Source organism: Peromyscus californicus, unplaced genomic scaffold (assembly GCF_007827085.1).
Source record: "Peromyscus californicus insignis strain IS unplaced genomic scaffold, ASM782708v3 Scaffold_10__1_contigs__length_136768540, whole genome shotgun sequence".
NCBI classification, from domain to species: domain Eukaryota; kingdom Metazoa; phylum Chordata; class Mammalia; order Rodentia; family Cricetidae; genus Peromyscus; species Peromyscus californicus.
In genome coordinates this window covers 42,350,687-42,372,428 of record NW_026294391.1, presented here as the reverse complement: position 1 = coordinate 42,372,428, position 21,742 = coordinate 42,350,687, and the positions used below count along the sequence as shown (strand labels likewise).

Genomic DNA, 21,742 nt, shown 5'->3' with positions numbered 1-21,742 from the left:
ACCTAGACTCTCTGAGTCTGTGGATTGTAGTATAGTTACCCTTAATTTTATAGCTAATATTCACTTATGAGTGAGTACATATCATGTTTGTCTTTTTGGGGCTGGGTTACCTCACTCAGGATAATTTTTTTCTAGTTCCATCCATTTGCCTTCAAATTTCATGATGTTCTGATTTTTAAGAGCTGATTAATACTCCATTGTATAGATGTACCACATATTCTTTATCAATTCCTCAGTTGTGGGACATCTAGGTTGTTTCCAGGTTCTGGCTGTTACAAATAATGGTGCTATGAACATAGTTAAGCAAGTGTCTTTCTGGTATGATTGAGCTTCCTCTGGGTATCTGCCCAAGAGTGGCATAACTGGGTCTTTCATAGATTGATTCCCAGTTTTCTGAGAAACTGCCATATTGAATTTTTAATTTTATTTTAATTATGTATATGTATGTGGGGGTAAGGGCATGTGAGTTCAGGTTCCCACAAATATCCGAAGAGTATGAAGGACCCCGTGGAGCTGGAGTTACAGGTGGTTGGTTGTGAGCCACTCAGTATGTATACTAGGAACCAAAACTAGTCTAATGCAAAGTCACTAAATGTTCCTTACCACCAAGTCACCTCCTCTGCCCTGCATATTATAGTCTTAACAAAATAGGATTTATCATTGAGATTCTGAAGGTAAAGCTATTTTTAGGAGGAAAAATTGAAACATGTAGGTACACTGGGAAGCACTGAGATCAAAGCCATGGGCTGGAGGCTTGGGTTCAGATTTGATGACTAAACAGCTAGAAAATATGATTGTTTAATATCTCAAGCATTATAATTACATGGAAAGACTGACTTAATCTGAAGTAAATATAATTGTGAAGTTGTTCAAGACATTTCCTGCTATATACTAGTCATTTAGTAAAGGGTAGACACATATAGTAATGGTAAATAATTGCAGGAAAGGGGTATATAGACTTTCTAAAGTGACTGAGTCATGAATAGGCCAACAGTGATCAACAATGTCGAAAGCTCTTGACAGTAAAACCATATAGAAAATATACAAATGGCTTGGGAGGAGATTACAGTAGTTGAAGTCTTTAGAAGCAGCCATTTTATTGATAATAGACGGGAACATGCCTGCTCTACCCTACAAAAGGAAAGTTTGAGTAAGACTTCAATGAATGAATGAAAAATGTCAATGGTGAAGAAAAAAATCTCGTTTTTACTTCAATAATTAATTAGAGAGAAACTAGAATTAGCCATTTGGTAGTGTTGAATATGAGTAGTGACAGCACACTGCCTACTCTTCATTATTTAAGTACAGAGTAAGACGTTACCCTAAGACTGCCTCTGAGAGCACAGAGGGCTGGAGCAAAGGACTGAGTGAGATAGACACTCCTTAGAGGATTTCCTGAGATAGCGGTCAAATATCATTTCAGCAAATGCCATTCAGATTATAATGCTTTACTCTTATACCAAAATTTGATTTCTTAAATTCACAGAGTAATTATAGTAAGCAATATTGTATTTCATTTTGAAAGATTTTTTTAATTCATATATTCACTTCTTATTTTTAACCTGAGTATCTCACAGAAAAGTCCTCTGGCAATTTCTTGTTACAATATTATTTTGCCATATTAACAAAAAATAATTGAATTGAACTTCTACTTTATAAGTCAAACCAGAACAATGAGCTAGCTTATTTATTTGTTCAATATAGTGAAGCTAAGATCCCACACATATCTGAGAATCTGTTTTCTTCATTTTATTGAAAATGGCCTTTTCTCATATAATACATATTCTAATTAAGATTTTCCCTTCCAGCTCCTCCATAGCTCCCCTCCATTTTTGTCTCTCATTAGAAAACAAACTAGACTATAATTTTAAACCTATAATTTAACTATAAAATGCTACAGCTTCCTTTTGGAATCCGTTTTCTTGGAGAGTAAACTTATATTTACTTTTAAAACTGTTCAGTGAAATTTTAGACACCATGAGAAATACATGTTCAGGCCTTCCACTGTGAGCTGTTTAAGCTCTGGTCTTTTTTTTGAGGAAGTTAAATGGTGTAACATAGAATTTTCAGGAAGGGAAAAGACCATGATTGTACCCTTCTTAGACTTTGAAATATCTAGGAAAGATTCTATTGGCTCCTCAAAATTTAAAATACCATATAGAAAGCAGGAGCATGGAGGTAATGGGTCTATGTTGAGGCTCATTAATGAAAGGTAAATTACATCTATTTTAGTTTTATTTATATTTTTTTATGCTCATGGGTGTTTTGCCTGCACGTACCTCTGTGCACCACATGCATGCCTGGTACCTGAGGAGGCCCGAAGAGGATGCCATGTTTTCTAAACTGGAGTTATGGACAGTTGTGAGTTGCCACAGGGGTGCTATAAATTTAACTTGGGTACTCTACAAGGGCACAGCCAAAGTAGGGCAACTTTCAGAGTCCAAAAACAGCTTTCAGAAGTCTTTTCCCTCCTTCCACTATGCAGGACCCAACTTAGGCCCTCAGGCTGGGGAGCGAGCTCCTTTACCCATTGAGTTATTTCCAAAGCTGTTCTTTATAGATTTCTTTTGTTTTATTTTTTTCTTTAGTTCTATTTTACTCTACTGTTGGTTTTTTCATTATTCTTTGTCCAAATCAATCAGACCATAGGTGTACCTTTCATTTTGGGTAGACATATGACATCTTTTTTTTTCAATAATAACTTTATTTATTTATTTTTTTCAATATGAATTTATTTATTTATTTATTTATTTATTTTATTTTGCAATACAATTCAGTTCTACATATCAGCCACGGATTCCCTTGTTCTCCCCCCTCCCGTCCCCCTCACCTTCCCCCCAGCCCCCCCCCAATTCCCATCTCCTCCAGGGCAAAGCCTTCCCCACAGACTGAGATCAACCTGGTAGACTCAGTCCAGGTAGGTCCAGCCCCTCCTCCCAGGCCGAGCCAAGCAATCCTGCATAGGCCCCAGGTTTCAAACAGCCAACTCATGCAATGAGCACAGGACCCGGTCCCACTGCCTGGATGCCTCCCAAACAGATCAAGCCAATCAACTGTCTCACCCATTCAGAGGGCCTGATCCAGTGGGGACCCCTCAGCCATTGGTTCATAGTTCATGAGGGAAAGAGAGCTTGGGGGAGCGGGAGATCCCAGCTGGATCAACAACAGAGAGGGAGAACAAGGAATAGGAGACCATGGTAAATGAAGACCACATGAGAATAGGAAGAAGCAAAGTGCTAGAGAGGCCCACAGAAATCCACAAAGATACCCACACAACAGACTGCCGGCAATGGTCGAGAGACAGCCCGAACTGACCTACTCTGGTGATGGGATGGCCAAACACCCTAATTGTTGTGCTAGAAACCTCATCCAACTACTGAGGGATCTGGAGGCAGAGATCCATGACTAGGCCCTGGGTGGATCTCTGGGAGTCCAATTAGCGAGAATGAGGAGGGTCTATATGAGCGAGAATTGTTGAGACCAAGGTTGGATAAAGCACAGGGACAAATAGCCAAATGACATATGACATCTTAAAATGTTGAAAGAAAGTGATGGAGGACCCTGAGAAAACCAGCTTTGTCAGTCATGTGGTCAGCTCCAACCACATGTTAAAAATAGCCATACTACAAACATTACACGAACATGGTATGGCCCTGTTCATAGTGACACCTTATGTACAGGAACAAAGTGAATGGCTTAGAGCCTCATCTCTACCTCTTTAACACTTTGCTTCCTCTTACCATAGAAGAAACTTGCCTGCTTATAGAATACGTTGGATTCCTTGAGAAAGTCCAAATCAACTGTAAATCTACTGAGTAAAGCTCATATGAACTCACAATCTCTAAAGTAACATGCACATGGCCTGCATGGGTCTACACCAGTTCCTTTGCATATATATATCACGGCTTCCAGTTTACTGTTTGTATGTGACTCCTAACTATATGCACAACTGGGTCTCCTATTCTTGTGACTTTTCTTGGGCTCTTTCCCTTCTGTTTGTTTGCTTTGTCCAACTTTAATGTGATTGTTTCTATTTTATCTTATGCTTTCTTTTGTTATGTTTGGTTATTATCTCTTCGAAATCTGTTCTGTTCCAGAACAGAAAGACAGAAATGGAGGAAAGATGGGGAGAAACTAGAAGGAGTAGAGGAAAAGGAAATTGTAATCAGGACATATTGCATGAGAAAAGAATCTATTTTTAATAAAAGGGGTCAAGGAACACACAATTGAAAAGAATCACTGTTGTCCCTTCCCTGTAAAGTTCATCAGTGAGATTGGATTGCCATTGGCTGGGAACACATCTGGAAAATGTCATACTCAAGAGTGGAAAGAAGATAGAAGATTTAATCTCCAGATTCCCTGCAACAATATTTAAGTGTTGTTCCACCGATGTTTCTTCCTCAAGGAATCCAACGTATTCTATAAGCGGTCAAGTTTCTTCTATGGTAAGAGGAAGCAAAGTGTTAAAGAGGTAGAGATTAGGCTCTAAGCCATTCACTTTGTTCCTGTACATAAGCTGTCACTACAACAGGGCCATACCATGTTCATGTAATGTCTGTAGTATGGCTATTTTTAATATATGGTTAGAGTTGACCACATGACTGACCAAGCTGATAATGCACATTTGGTGTTCTACACTGAGTGTTGATTTAGTAGCACAACTGAAATCAGACTTCAGGATATTTTGGGGGTGGACTGAGACAGAATCTCTCTATGTAGTTTTGGATATCCTGGAATTCTCTATGTATACTCGGCTGGTCTCAAATTCACAGATATCAGCCTGGCTGTGCCTCCCAACTATGTCAATACACCCAGCTAGAATGTAGGCTATTTTTACTTCTGATGGTGTACTTTCAGAATTGCACTTGACTTGTACTACCTCTAAAATTAATTACACGAAGAATTATTTCACAAGTATTCAACAAACCACTATCACCTGGCTTTTTCTGTCCCTATACAACATTCAAGTCATTTCATAGCTCTTGTCTTGACATAGTTGCATCACATTTCCTCACTTGGAGCATTCATATAAAAAATGTTTTCTGCGTGATTTATTTTGAAAATGCTAAGTGGGGTTCTGTAGAACATGAATGTTCTGAGGTCTAGCAGCTTGTGGATAAGAAACAATTCACAGTGACATTTACCACCAGATTTGCTGCCTCTTTGCTACCATCTGCAAACAGGCCTTCAGACCATTGCTAAGTCCTGTCTGGTTGGCTAAAAATTTCCCTAACTTTCTGTAGAGAAACTTCATAGAAGCATTGATATTCTCCCAATAACTGTCTGCTAAGAACACAGAGGTACTCTTCTGGATCAATATTGCCTGGTTGTTGTGATTTCTACTTCCTTGAACTTCTAAGTTCAAGGTCAGCAAAGACATCGATGGGAAAATGCTGGAATTATAAGAAAGTTCCTTTGGCAGTCACAACACTGGATTTCACTGGAACCCCCAATGAGGTTCACACAGCAGTAGGTGGAAAGGTAAACTTTCACAAGCAATCAAGGCCTGGTGCAGGAGTTTTCAAACTGTGTTCCTAAGATCACCAACATTGGCCTCACCTTTGAACCTTTTAGAGATATGACGTTGACCTCAAACTTACTGAATCAGAAACTCTAAGGTAGAAGGCTCATATTCTGCACTTTAGTAAGAAAGTGATGTTTTCTTTTTGCATGGTGAAATTTGCAAACCACTGACATAGGGCGCTGGGTGCAAATCAATACTTGTGTCTTTTGTTTGTCCCCCAATGTGGTACTTTATATATAAAGATGGCTACCATCAAGTCTCCTGTCCAAGCATGGAATGTTAACAATGTAACTCTTCTTTTAAGGGATAACTATGAGCCAACCCCTCATCTGGGCTGAGTGGAAGTAATATATAAATGTCAGAGTCTAAGCATCACAAGTTCTTTAAGCTACCACCCTCCCCATTTTAGAAGAAGACTGTCTTAAGTGCATCACAGAATGAAGCCATACCAGAGGATGTATGCCTACCAGAGTCTAGCCTCCCAGAGGATGCTGGGCTGTATAAAGGAGTGAGGACATCAAGAGAACACCCACCTCTCAGACATACAAGGAGACAGTTTTAGACCTCCTAGCTCATCAGATGCTGAAGAATTGCATTCAGGTAGATTATACTAGGTGGGATGATCACAATAACCATGCATCTGATCACAGTAAAAATGGAGAGTCACAGAATCAAAAGCAAGTGAGTAATAATTGCTTTAGGTCACTAAGTTTTGGAGTAATTTATACAATAATAGGTAACTGAGACACCCAGATATGTAAGATCATCAAAGTATTTCAAACATTTGTTGAGAGCGTGACCATTTTTCTTGTAAATTTAGACAATTTTTACAGCTCAACAAGACCACTGCATCATATTATATAATGGAAGTAAACAGCCACAGGGAAGCTTGCTTTAGTGTTTTAAAAAGGCTACTTTGAAAAAAATCAAATCAAATCAAATCAGAAGCCAATTTGAACCTCAGTCTCCACACATGTAAAAGAAAACTGTTTAGCCAGATGACAATTTCAATGATTATTCCAGGCTCAGCATTCTAGGTTTCTAAGAAATTCAGAGAAAACTGATTACAAGACACAACAATGCAGGTTGCTATTTTCCCCTAGAAATCTAAGAGTGCATTAAATTAGCATTAACTTCTTGCTTGCTGCCTTTACCTAGAATTTCCACTGTGTTGTAGGATGGACAGATAGTGTAAGACACAGTAACAAAACAAATCACCACTTGATGCAATTGCATTAGAATCCTATCTCTCTTGTTTTGTAGCTGTGTGGTCTTAATCTAGCAATATTCCTTCTGTTCCTTGGATTTCTCACCTTTAAAAAGTTGTGTATAATCATATTTACTTTACTATTTTTGCAGGGATTAAAGACCTAACGTAAAGGAAGCTATGAATGTAAGAGGAGGACTTTAGGAAACCATCATGGTAAATTACAAACCCTGTTGCATTATAAAATAGTCTATGGAATAATAATCACATAATCAAATCATGTTAGAAATTAGATTTCTTAAAATTGTGAAGTTTAGATTAAATTACTATGTGTCACAAAACCAAGAATACAAACAATTCTTAATTCTGATGCTTAAACTACAGCATGAGAAACACTGTCTTGGAATAAAAGCACATTCTGATTCCCTGTTGGTACTTTTTGCTCAACAGTTGTGTGTTCAGTATGCTGACTTTCAGCCCAGATTTTTGTCAGTTTGCTGGAGGAGATAAAAGTCCACTTTTGGAGAAAAGTCCTCTCTCACTTCCCCAACTTTGGCAATAGTGCCGCCAACTCTCCCCAGCAGCTCAGAGCTGAGGCCAAGGTCAGACTCCCCACTGGTCACAATATAGCAGGAATGGTGTGGGGGAGCAAGGAGCCATAGATGGTGATGGAGGCCTCATCGACAGGGACTAAGGTGAACAGGGGCCTGACAATATTGGTTTCCTTCAGCGCTCTTCTCGATATTTATGTAGCCTCTGCTGCAGGCTCCATATCCTCTGTGATTACCACCCTCTCACTCTAGTACCTCCCTCAGTGTGGCAGCTGTGACTTTTTGTTCTGCCCATCGTAATTTCTGTCCATACACAGACAATGTTCACTGTCTGCCATCACCTTTCTGATGTTTTCAGGTCAGACTAGCTTGCCTAGCTACACTTCTGACAAAAATGCCCTCATCCCCACCCATTTACCCATTTTCTCCCCTTTTCGTTTTCTCTGAAACTATGTTTTTCATACTCCAGTGTGTGTAGGAATCACCAGGAGAGTCCATTAAAATTCAGGTAAGTTTGAAACGGAAAAGATTAGGACTTGCCTTTCTGCCTTCTGTCCTAAGGCACTTGGCATGAATCTGTAGACTACATCTCTCTCACAGCACTTACAATTGAGACAATGCATTTTCTTTTCATTGGCTTATCATCTTTCTCTTCCAGTTTGACTGTGCTTCATCAAACGAGAGACTTAACTTATTTTATGATGAATTCTCAGCACTTAGTCTGATGCCTAATACACAGAGTTGCTCCATCTATTTTGATTAAATAGATTAATTATATTACGTTCTTATAAACCAACACTTTGAATGTATTTCCAGTTAGAAACATCGTCATACCATTTAGGAACACAGCATCTTAAAGAGATTTTTTTTGTTCCCTGACTTTGATTATTCCTGAAGTATTCAGAGTACCTTACTTGGAAATATAAACCCTTAAGTTCCACATTCCACATGTTTATAAAAATATGATTTGAACACATTATCTTCACAGCATTACAGACTCTGAGATTGAACATGTCAATGACATCTAGAGAACAAACACCAATTAAGGATTGTATGTGGACAACTGTGCATTTGTGCAGAAAGAACCCAAAAATTAATGTTCATAAAAGGAAATAAAACTGACATAATTTATTCACTATGTTGACAAACAAAGCCTCAATGCTTACACATCTTTTTCAGGTCTCCAGTGTCATTAGACCATCCCCTTGACCTTTGTTCCTAGATGATAGGGATGTGGTGATTTGCTGAGGTTCCCTACTAAGATTTACCTTCAACTTTAGTTAAAACTACTCCCATGAATCCTCTACTTCTGATGAAGCAGAAACACAAAGGAGAGACCTTCTCCTGGCAATTTAGTATGGCTTTACAAAGCCAGCCAGCTTTAATGCTCTTAAGGCACAAGCCAAAGTATCTGTTTAAGCCATTATGTCTTCTCGCCTGCCCTCTTCTTTTCCTTGAAGTTGGATCCTCTGAAAATACAGCTTGTAAACCTCTCAGTGTGTAAAGAACCCACCCAAAGAGCTTTTGCATAATAAATAACATAAATGTTTACTCCTTTCTGCAGAATCAGAAATCAGTTTTCCTTTTCAGTCAGAGATAATCTCATAGCCATGGTTTTCAGCAAAGAGCTAAAGTGAAAGTGAACACCTGGGACACAATGTACTTACAGGCTCCGATACTGGTCAGTCCAGGGACACGAACAGGCTGCTTTGTCCTCAGCTCCTGAAGTAAATGGTTTACAGTCTCCCACTCAGACCTCAGATCTTCTAACTTTCTCTTTAATAGAAAAGCATACATGTTACTGATTTCACCACCCAGGAGCTTTAACTTAAACATAAGGATATTCAAATGTACCATACTGCAAATAACTTTTAATATGTGAGCTATATGATTCTATAATATTGATATGAAGTGTTTTATGTAGGGAGTCCTTATCTGTCCCATGCATAAGCTCCCAAATCACAAAATGGAGACATTAATAATTATAAAATATCAGCTGATAGCTTAGGCTTGTTTCTAAGTAGCTCTTATAACTTAAATTACCACATTTCTATTAATTTACTTTCTGCTTTGTGGGGTTATTACCATAACTCTGTACTGCCCATGCTGCTTTCCTGCTTCCTCTGTGTCTGGGTGGTGAGTCTGTCTTCTTCCCAGGGTTTTCTCTGTGCCCCCCTCCAAATCCTGCCTAGCAATTGTCCCTTTAGCTTTTTATTAAGCCAATCCTAGGGATACTTCTTCACAGTATACAAAAAAGATTATTCTGCAGCATTTCCCCCGTTTTGTCTAAATAAAAAGGAAATGTTTTTAACTAAGGCATGGTAAAACTATATACAATAAGAACAATTGTCAGGTACAAATTACATTTGCAATGTCCAGTCCACTTGTATTTGGCATATTTTGGGGAAAATACTCCATTACTTATTCTATCTTGATGAGTTCAAAGCTTTGTACCTAATTTACCTTCTATTATAAGCAAGGAATTCTGCAACTATAACTACCTAGTCTTCAACTCCATCAAGGACACCAGAAGGATATAATATTACCTGAATAAACAGGAAGTTCAGGGCAAGCCACTTTCAAACCTATAGAAATGACAGACATCTGGATGCCTAGACATTTACCCAAGGTTCATCTGTAAAGATGGGGATTCCATCTTTGGCCTACATGCCTAGTATATCTGACAGACTGTTTTATGAAGCAGGAATGTTAAAGGACTGCCCCACCTAGTCTTGGCAAAGTTTAGCAGTCACTTTGCTGTGTGTCCTATAGAATGTCTCACAGATTTTTCTGTGAAGTGAGAATTTTGAAGGATTATTCTCCTTATCTTAGCAAAGTTCAACAGTCATTTCTCTTTGTGTCTTGCCAGAGCAGTTTGTATAGTATTCTGTCAGCAGTCAAAACAAGAGCAGTTTCTTGCACAAATAGCTAGTTTTGTCACATTTTATCACTCCATATGGAGCTTCTTCAATGTCCATTCATTGTCATGAAAACCCCTATGCTAACAAAACATTTTAAATGCCATATTCTGTGTGTCTTTGATGTGTTTGAAGACCATATATATCTCTGTTTGAACTTGGAAACATACCGAACATGACTAAAAGTTGCTTTTTTAGTTTAAAAGTAGATTCAATAATCTACCCTTTTATCCTATTATTTCTATACCCACTTTTCCCCCTAAACTACATCACTGAATCTATTCTCCTTTGTTCAGCTTTTTTCCTCACTATGACCAATACCAATTCCAATTTATAACCGACCACCCCTAACAATGACAAACATCCATCACCTACTGAACGACCAAAAACCAACCATCCCACCTCTTGGGAATGTGGTTGTTGTGCTCTGTAGACTGCTTCCTACTGTTTGGGGGTGCTTGCATCCTTGGGGGACCCAGAGAAAATTGTGATAATGGTCAAGTCCTGGCTAGAATAGTTTGTGAGGCTAGATCATCTTAGTTAGCAGCCTTGAAGCTGTTCTTGATGCAGAACTCTGAGGAAGCTGAAACAGAGGCATTCTGAGAGACTGGATCACCTGGGCCACCCATTTTCATTGGTATTTGGCCCCCTTTCTTTAAAAACCAAAAACTTTCAAAGGTAACATACATAACTGCATTAATACAAATATAGACTATGTGTTGTACACAAGCCATCCAAAGATGATTCTTTTGATTTATGTTTGAGCAGATAAAATATATGTCATCTATCTTGCAGTTTTTCTAGGTTTATTTCTTTAAGTCTGTACCAAGGATTTTCAAGGGGTCATCCCTGACCAAACCAGATCCTCTGTAACCTTGAATGAATCTACATCCTTTTGTTTTCCATGGAAAAAAAAGCAAAACATCTTCTGCAATGTAACATATTTTTGACTTCTATTTTGAAGTTAAGACATTTCAAAACATATAGGTTGGTTTAATTTAGCAGTTTTCATAATCCAATATCTCTCAGCAGCTATCTTTTGTTCATCAGCAATCAAGAAATTCAAAGACAACAAATAACATACAGGATCCAGACTCTGTGTATTTCCAGTCTCTACATGGTTTATCCGTTATTTTTTATTACTTTACTCTTTCTTTAAAGATTTTACTTTATTACTTTTAAACTATTTATTTATTTACTTTTGACTGTCTATATATTTTTTCTTTTTTTTAAGCCTACACACATTGTTAAGCACACTGTAACATATTTAGAGGTTTTTTCCATCTGAACCTGCTTTACTCTGTGTATCTGTAAACTTTTCTGCCTGCATGAGCAAAATCTTAAACCACCACACAAGTTATCTCATGGCATGCTGGCAGGCATTGGTCGGGAGACTAGTGTCTCTATACAACACGAGTGGCTGTGGGATTAGGAAGCCACATTTGACACCATTTTTGTGTGTTTGGAAACTTTTTAAGCTTTCTTAGGTCTTATGTGAAAATACATGGCCTCACATTGGACATCATTTGTAGCGAATCTTTCTCTGTCCCACTAATCAGATCCCAAGTCACGGCATGGTGACTTATTATTAATTATGAAAGCTTGGTCAATAGCTTAGGCTTATTTATAACTAGCTCTGATAACTTAAATTAACCTATTTCTATTAATTTACTTTCTGCCTCATGCTTTTATTATCTTTACTCTTTACTGCCCATGCTTATTTTTTGCTTTCTCCATGCCTGGCTGGCAATTCTGCCTTCTTCTTCCCAGGGTTCTCTCTGCCATGAAAATCCTGCCTAGCTGTTGGCTGTTTAGCTTTTTATTAGACCAGTTCAAGTGACATTTCTTCACACTGTACAAAAAGATTATTTCACAACAGTTTTATTTGATTTTTTTTTACTTTTGATTTAATTAATTTTTTTTTCATACAAAGTTTCATGTAGTCAAGGCTTGCCTGGAACTCATAAAATACTTGTGGCTAACTTTGAACTTCTGATCTACCTGCTTTCCATTCCAAGTGCTTGGTTTGTAGGCATATATTTGCATAATCAGTTGTATGTAGAATCAAAGAGCATATCCAGACCTTCATAAATACTATGCAAATACTCTATATCCCCAGCTGTCATATGAAGCATTTGAATAAAAGACTGTTTGAAAAATGTGGAAGAATCAAAATTTGTAAATTAGTGTTATTTTGTAGAATGACCAATAGCACATATTGAAATATCACATCACTTGAAAATATCCATATGATTGTCAAAAAATTTGTTTACAATTTTTCTCAAAAGACTACTGCAATTGTAGGTTAATTCTCATGTTCAAATATTATGATTAGCATTTTTTCTAACTCTTTTAAGAATTATTTTATTTCACATTCATTTATTTGTATAAGCGTGTGTGTGTGTGTGTGTATGTGTGTGTGTGTGTGTGTGTGTGTGTGTGTGTGTGTGGTGTGTGTGTGTGTGTGTGTATCATGTGTTTGCAGATACCAACAGAGGCCAAAAAGAGTTATCAGACTTTCCTAGAACTAATGTTAGAGGTGATTGCAAGCCACCTGAAGTGGCTGCTGGGAACCATATTCTGGTCCTCCAGCAGAGCAGCAAGTGGTCTTAACCTCTGATCCATCTCTTGCATTTTTGAAAATCCAAAAGAAATCCTAGTAAAGTTGACAAAGTGAAGAAAACAGGGAAGAGACTAAGTAAGTCTCAATCTCAACTTAGTTTGGGAAAGGAATATAGCCGTTAAGCCAGACAATGTTTATGAAACAAAATGTGGAGGTGTCAAAAGACACCTAAGAAATGGACATTCTCCAATGTTTCTTTAATGATAAAGTCTGCAAATGGTAGACAGACCATCTACATAAACAACTAAATACTACATAAATATCCTTGAGGAATATTGATTTTCTTTTAAAAAGATACTTATTTTTAAAACTAAATATGCATATATCTATTTGTGCATGTATACCAGAAAAGGGTGTCAGATAGCCTGGAGGTGGAGTCACAGGCAGTTGTGAATCACTCAATATGGATCCTAGGAACTAAGCTAAAGTCTTCTGGAAGAACAGTAAGCATTTCTCCAGCCCCCTCATTTTTCTTTCTAAGAATATCACTCTGCCCACAATTTGTTATTTCCAAATACATTCCTTTCAAAGGTAATACAAAACAAATTTGCCTTATCAAAATGTATTCCAGACTGAGAAGACCAGTTTTCCTTCCAATAAATGCATAGGAAGGTTCAAAATTAAGGAGAATATAGATCATTTTCATAATTTAAAATATACCGCATATGGGCCCAGTGTTGAAAATGGCTTTTTTCCCATAGAGTGATGGATCACTTCAGAAAAACCAACAGTAACCTTTAAAGAGGAAGCATTCAACTTATGCAGATATCCAAGAAGTCCTCACAGCTTTCTGACTTGACTGTTAGATGTCATGTTCTGAACTGTGAGAGTACTTTTGTGAGATTTTAGTGCTTCAGGATACTACAAAACTGCAGCTATTTTTTGAATGTTTTCCAGGTGATTGTCCACATAAGAAAGCGTGTCTCTTAAGTAAAATAGTTGCCTAACATGTACAGTGCCCTGAGTATTCCATACCTAGTATGGCAAAACAAAACAAAATGTTGAGTCAGTCATTTCTGTACATATGACACCTCCAAATCAGTCGTTCCCCTTATCCCTATTAACCTGATATTCTGCGTTCTCTACAAATCAGGGAACTGTAGACATGGTTTTACTCAATTTCTACCTCTCCCAAATGAACTGACTACACAGGAAATGGGGAAGCAGGAAAAGTGGGAAGAAAAAAATAATATTGACTAACAAGATGGCTTTAAGAAAAGTGAGGGGAAAAGATAAGCTGTATGGCTTTGCTCTTTCTTTTGTTTCAGTCCTCCATTGACTTCAAGGAAACAGCAGAACTGGATAGAGCCAGCCATAGAGCCCAGTTCTCATTTCAAATCAACCTTGGGATTGAGTGTATAGGTGGAAGTGAGATTAAGTTAAGTGTCACTGGTTTGATTATTTTAAATATGAGAAAAGCAAAATTGTCTACATCTTGAAGGAAGGATTTTTCTGTGTATTATGCAAAAGCAGAAAGTAAAGCAAAATTAAATCCACATTTGGGATTTATAAAAAAGGGTGTTAAATCTCAACTCATTGTCATACTCATATGGCATTAAGTTTTTGAGCATCCATGATGAATAGATAGAATGGACTTATCTGTTGGAGGCACAGAGGTACTTGTGCCCACAGAGAAGCACTAAGAGAACCAAGAATGTTAATCATGCAGGGGTGTCACTCAATGGACGGGGTACAAATCAAATACCTGCATTCCATCCAGAAAGGTCAGAGTGGAGGTTGTTTACTACATGGTGACCATTTTGCTATACAGGCAGGACTCACCCTAATTCCCCAGAATGGCTATCTCAGACTCTTCCCTCCATAAACCACTACCCATCTTTAGGGTACATGTCACAAGTACTTTATGGCCTGCTGACCTCTATGTTATCGATCAGAGACCACACTATATTCTAGGTCTTTTAGCTATAGAACCTACCACCATGGTCACATATAATTTGTAAAAGAGTTTCTATGTAGTCACACCTTAAGCTTTCTTGTATACCTGGAATTGAATTGATTGTTGTCTGGAAAACTTTTCCCAGACTGTACTGTGTTTTAAATTTGTTGACAGTGTCTCACATGGGGAGTCAGCAGAGCCTGGTATACTCAGTTGAGGCAGGTCCAAGCCCCTCCTCCCTGCACCAAGGCTGCGCAAAGTGTCTCAACATAGACACTAGGCTCCAAAAAGCTGGCTCATGCACTAGGGATGGGTTCCATTCCCACTTGCCTTGGGGGAGGTGGAAATGGGGGTGGGTTGGAGGGAGGGCTGGGAGGTGGGACGAGGGAGGACAGGGGATTCTGTGGTTGGTATGCAAAATGAATAGAAAAATCTCTCAAAAAATTGAAAAAAATGTTGATAATGAACCACCTGGTATTAGACTCCTGGAAATCTGATCCAGGCTGACGAAATCAATCTTCACCGTGTTTTCATTCTTATCTCTTCAAGTGGTTCACTTCCCTGTATAACACTTGCAGCAACACCCATGCTTATCCACTAGTACATTGGTTTATGTCTTGGCTCACAGGAATGAGGGTCTCTTTAGTAACCACCATGGAGACATTACCAATTTGCTAACTAACCTGTATACCTTTTTGAAATTACTGCTCTCAATACTGCCTTTAAGTCTGCAGTCCAAACCCCCAAAATGCTTATTTTATTTTTAAAAGGATCATATCAACCCTGAAACTATGTAAATTGTTTTCCTGGACTGCTGGAGTAGATAAACCTTTATTCTTGAATAAATGAATTTTAATATTACCAGAGAAATCTGTGCTTTTTTGCAACTGGTGTTTTGTCATTATGTTCAAAATCCAACTTTAAATTTATTTAATGAACATTCCCATGTAAGCTTTAGGTAAAACAAACAATTCTGAAGAACTAAACCTTGGCTCAAGTACAAGAAAACTAAGCAGTGAGCTTATAGACAGGGTCTAAGTTCTGGTAATGGTATTTGCAAGGACAAATTGCTGCTGTATAATGAGGTTATTGACCTGCACAGTTTTAGAATGGTTTTGAATGTGATTGTAAGGCTCCCTAAATCTCAGCCAGCAACATTAGCTGAGAAACCAAAACTGATCAATAAATAGCCACCATTTACAAGCTCTCAGGAACCTTTATCACAGTGGAAGCCATTACAATTTTGGCCAGATACAGAGAATAAGGTAAACTCTACCTAACATCTATCATTTATCACTGGCTTCTCATTTGCAAATGGGAACCATTGATTAGGTGTTTGTTTGTATGTAACTGACCTAGCTTTCTCTTTCTCTTCTCAGGTAAGATCCTGTGATTAAATGTACCCTGGACTTCAAAATATACACACAGAAAGAAAGGAAGTAGAAAGCTTTCACTCAGGCCAGCATTTTACTGAACAAAAATGCAATTACATGACATTTCACTAAAAATTTCTGACCTAATAAAGTACTAAAGCCTGAATGCATGTTTTTTTTTCTTTCAAAAGATAGAAGAAGAGAGCAAGGAAAGGTCATAGACCATATTGTGATTCTTTACAGCTGATGCAGACAGTGTGATGCAATGGCTTGCTTTAAATTAAGCCAAACAACATGAAGAGTATCAAGGCTGGCAAGCAAAGCAATAAAGCCCAAAAGAATTTAATCTACCTTGAAGGTGGTACTACTTTTTGTATTGATGGTGCCACACCAGGGCAGAAATGAGTCCTTTAATGCAATGACTTGTCAATAGGCTTAAGATCACACTATATAAATAGGATATGTTGACCAAAAAGACAGCTTTACCTCTGCAGTTGTAGTATGGCAAATATTTCCTTACAAGTCATTCCAATGATTATAAATAGACCTTGTCAATGGCAAGTATACAACAGGGGAAGTATAACCCATTATGTGGTAATAGAAATTGCTAGAGGTTGCTTCATTACCTTCACTGGCTGAGTGCTTGGTTTTTCCTTATACAAATGCTGCCCTTTAGACAAAAGCCTTTCCACATCCGGTTGTTTAGCTTGAACTGTTACTTCAGTTTCCTGGGGAAAAGAATGCATACAGTGCAGATTAACTTCACAGTTAGCAATAAAATTACTAAATTTAAATATATCCTTGGAGACTCCACATGTATTGCAGATCAATTTCTGCATGGTACACAGGGGCAGAAAAAAAGGAAGCTTTTGATGCAGAGAAAATAAATAGAGGTTCTTGTGAAATATACTAACATTAAAACAGTCCAAAATCTTGAGTTGTATTATGGTAATATTGTGGACACACACAGACACTGTGTATTTTTTTATAAAAGCAAAATGCAATAATGAGAAGTATAATTTATCAGTATAATTGATACATGTAAACACCTGATTTAACATCAATAATATTAATAATGTTTAAAATACCTGACAGACTCCTTATTTTATAGGTTTCTGTTTTGAACTTCAGATCTAAATATTCTCTCTCTCTCTCCACACACACCCTCTCTCTACTTGTGAATGTATATGTAAGATAAACCAAATAACTCTTTCCACATCACTGTTGAAATGAAGTTTATTTCCAAAGAATAAACATTAAGCACAATACCAAAGCTTATCATTTATTAAGTAGTCAAATTAAACAGGGTTTTTTTTTTTTTTTTTTGACGAGGGATTAGATAATTTTTTATAGCATTTGTTTTTCCATTGCCTGGGGACCACTGAAGCATGGCAGAAAAAACAAGCACCCCCTTTAGGTATATGAATAGAAAGTGTTTTGTTACTGACTTCTGTCTAGCTCTTAAAGAAACAACAAAAGAAATGGGAATAATTGAAACTGAAGGAAGTGAAGTTCTCTGTCACAGAAGACTTTTTGTATGGAACATTTGTTAAACACTGGGGTGGTGTATCGATTAATCAATGTCATGTGTCAGTCAGGGCCTGGGCAACCTGCCTCAGAGCTGCTTTTGATTAACTAGCATTCTTGTCTCCTCTCTCCTCTTCTGGTGCCTCCTGGCACTGGTGTGTGTACATGTTTTCCGGCTTTAGTTTCCTCCCTACACTGTCTTTCCACATGTTCCCACTCAGTCCACAAGGGTGGAAACCTGTGAACTCAAGTTACTATAATCTGATCATGCACAGCAGGATATCCTGAAATATATGAGTGCTCCGGACCTGCTCTTGAAAGACTGGTTGTCTTGTTATTATTAGAATAACTACAAGTGTGAGTTGGGTGTTTTGGTCAAAACTGTACCTATCATTAAGAGTATTTGCTGTGTATGAATAAGAAACCACATACTTTACTCTCCTGGAATAGCTGATCAGTGCTCTACCAACCACTGCCACAAAGGCATTGTGCTTTCAAGTAATTCTTGGATAGTAATTCTTTAATAGAAGTAGAATAGTTTCCATCTCAACTCAGTAACAAGACACATCTATTTACAGGCACTGGTTTCTTTTTTTTTTTTTTTTTTTTTTTGGTTTTTCGAGACAGGGTTTCTCTGTGTAGCTTTGCGCCTTTCCTGGAACTCACTTTGGAGACCAGGCTGGCCTTGAACTCACAGAGATCCGCCTGGCTCTGCCTCCCGAGTGCTGGGATTAAAGGCGTGCGCCACCACCGCCCGGCTGGTTTCTTAATAGTACTCCCCAAACTACCCATTCTCCCTTGACTCAACTTACAAAACATTTTGGTGCTATGAACTGCCATTCTTTCTAAAAATAATGTGAAAAAATAAATTATTCTAAAGAAAGAGCATATTATTAGCAAGGTCAAAATACGTTAAAAGAAGAACAATGCAACCACATTTTTCATCTGTATATGTATTACTGGTGTGTGCCATGCATTAACAATATAAGTCTATGTACTGTGAAAGAGCATTTTTTGGAAAGAAGCTATATATGCTAAGACTGATTAATTGATTGGAACTGCAATGATGTGAATTGTTGTTCCAATGTTACGAGCTCCAGTGTTGTAAGCCCAATTATCGTATGTTGTGCTAGTTTTAGTCACCTAAAAATTCATCCATTGCCCACCTCTGTGTCAGAACTAACATCCTGTGACTAATAGATAAAATAGATAAAAAAAAATTTAGAATCTATTAAATTAGCAGACCACTAGCTTCCACCAACCCCAAAGCTAAGACGGTCAAGATAGCATTTGAGGCTTATAAGGGAGATTACTCTATCTTGCTGTGACATGTTTACCAGATGTATTTTAATATTGCCTTGATTTATGACTTTCCTTGTTATGGTAGTATAATACCTCATGAAACTGCTTCCATGTGGGAACATGGATCTGGGGATAACCTACCTAGCTTTGTGTTTCCTGGGCCATGGACATTCAAATTTGGATACAGAATAAACATCTCTTATTCTCTTTGAAGTGAGATCTGTAGCTTTCACATCAACAGTAGCCTATCTAAACTACATGCACATTTTACATTGGAAATGAATTACCTTGAACCAGAGTCACTGGCGTTTATTCTACTTGACATAGGAAAAGTAGTTCTTAATGTGGGTTTGTCATTTTAATAGAGCACTAAACTTGGAGTGGATGGAGGACTATAATTCACATTAACACCAGCAGTTTCTAATATACCCACAAACCTGCCCTGTTTTAGATAAAAAAAGACATCCTTCTTTCAAACACTCACATTTCTCTTTTTCTTTACATACTAGGCAAAGAATAACAAGATCAACCACATATTCCTTCCATTGAAATATATGCCCCAAGACACAGATAAAAGCTGGTATTTGTTACATTTAACACAATTTTCATTTCATAATATTTATATAGTTTTGCACTGGTAACCAACTTTCTCATATTATTCCTATCAATATTTATTTTAATAAGACATTATTATTGCAATATAATCTATGTAAGAGTGGGTCTGTGAAATTTCTTTATGGATGGGAGAGGGGCTCTGGGGCCTTGCTCCTTCCTAGAGAGCTATTAGCCACTAAGGGTTGCTAGGTGAGGGGGAATCATACTCTTCCATGTAAGATGTTCATGCTTCAGTGGGTTGTTCCACTTGTTCTCGTGCAGAAGGCACTAGTCATACTTAATGTGTAAACACAAGCATACACACGGGGGGCAGGGGAGAGAGACTAAATGGAAAGGCTATTTGTTGAAAGAGGTATTGTGTGGCAGTGGGAAAGTATAAGAGGTGGGGTGTGTCAGAACTTGGTCCAAGAATGGAGTCATATGAGGGGAATTCTGAGTGCTTGTGAGACGGCTTCAAGAAAACAGAACAAGAGCCTTATGACCTCAGTGTCTTCAAACACACAGAATTCTTATGACCTCAGTGTCTTCAAACACACAGAATTGTTCCTTGAGTATGCATGTGCTTTCATGCCCCTTCCAGGTGCAGCAAATAGGAGTGAGTTTACTTTAATTATTCATTACAACTGGCTTTTGTTATTTATATGCCTCTACGGAAAAACATGTTTTTGCCATGTGTGGCTTGTCCTTGTGATTATATACAGCTTGAACTCATGAAAATTTTACTTAGGTGATCTTTCTTAATCCTCAGGGTGTAGATTGTCTAATGTTCTGAATAAAGTTAGATATTGCATGAGACTTTAGTCTGCCTCATTTATTGCCTTTGTTCTCTCAAGTCCCACCACCTCTAGAGAAGTAAACAAGTGGTGTCATGAATCAGAAACTGAAAGTCAGGTATAAGAGAGTGGTATCCCTCACAGAAGGAGATGCGTGAGAATAATGAGGCAGAATCCAGGGAAGGCATTGCCTTATGTTGAGTTTGTGTATCACTTTTTAAAGAAAGAAGGAGCATAAGTATGCAAATCACAACTATTAGATTGCTTGCAAGTTGTTTAAGATTCTAATCCTTGGCTTCTCGAGGAAAGAAATTTCATTGAAGAATTATGGTATAGGGTCTGAAAGAATATTGAAAAAGCATATGAACAATGTGAAAAGTTCAATTTTGGGTCACTTGTCCATTATTTTGGACTGTTATCAAAGTGCTTAAGGAAGATAAGGAGGATACTAATCACGGGGAAGAAATAGTTAATATCTTGAATGAATATAAACTGGATGATCAAACCTTAAAATTAGTAAAAGAAGCAAAAGAGAAGGTATACCAGGCATTTTCATTTTGGTCACCAACCAACTCCCAAATCATGACAAGGAGACTTAATTAGTTATAAATACTCACCCATATCTTAGCTCTTATTTTAATCTGTTTCTCCTCACCTATGTTTTGCCTCGAGGCTTTTTACCTTTTCTTTTTCTATTTGTCCTACTTTTCCTGCTTCTTCTGTGTCTGTTTTTCCGGTGGCTGCCTGCTTGGCTGGCTAGCGCTGGGCATCTCCCTCTCTTTCTTCCAGGTTCTCTTTTCCTTCTCCTCATTCTTGTTCTTCTCTTGTTCTCTCAAGGGGAGATTTTTTCCTCCTATTTATTCTCTCTGCCCTCTAGCCCTCCTTTCTCTGCCTAGCTATTAGCCATTCAGCTCTTTATTAGACCAATCAGATGCCTTAGGTAGACAAGGTGAAACAAATGTAACACATTTTTACATAATAAAACAAATGCAGCATAAACAAATGTAACACATCTTTACATAGTTAAAGTAATTTCCAAAACAAGAAGGTTTTCCCCATTCAAGCAAAAATCAAAAGTAAAATTATCGCCACCAATATCTATGCCAGGGATGACTCCCTCAACTCCCTTTAAATACATATCCTCCATTGCCTGAAGATGATCCTGAAGCATGGGGTGAGCAATTTGACATTCACTCTAATCTTGAATTCTCTCCACTTTTTGATGAGGACTTAGAAGAGTCTATGAAAAAGATATATATATATATATATATATATATATATATATATATATATATGTATGTATGTATGTATGTATGTATGTATATGTAAGAATTTATAACCTAGGCAAAGTAGGGCATGGCAGGGAAAGATAATTCATTTAGCAAGTCCTCCCCAGCTTCATGGGCTGTTCTTGGTACTTCCAATGCACCAA

General features: G+C 37.7%; 1 protein-coding gene across 11 annotated transcripts in view; it reads right to left on the bottom strand.

Moving 5' to 3' along the window:
• Dmd (dystrophin) overlaps positions 1–21,742 on the bottom strand; it is a 2,242,690-nt gene that overhangs the window by 675,673 nt on the left and 1,545,275 nt on the right. For all 11 annotated transcript variants that reach the window (XM_052732199.1, XM_052732319.1, XM_052732309.1 and 8 more), the window contains 2 exons: positions 16,720–16,821; positions 8,950–9,058 (listed from right to left, as the gene is read on the bottom strand). In XM_052732199.1, coding sequence (XP_052588159.1) covers positions 8,950–9,058; positions 16,720–16,821 — 211 coding nt within the window. The remainder of the gene's footprint in view (positions 1–8,949; positions 9,059–16,719; positions 16,822–21,742) is intronic.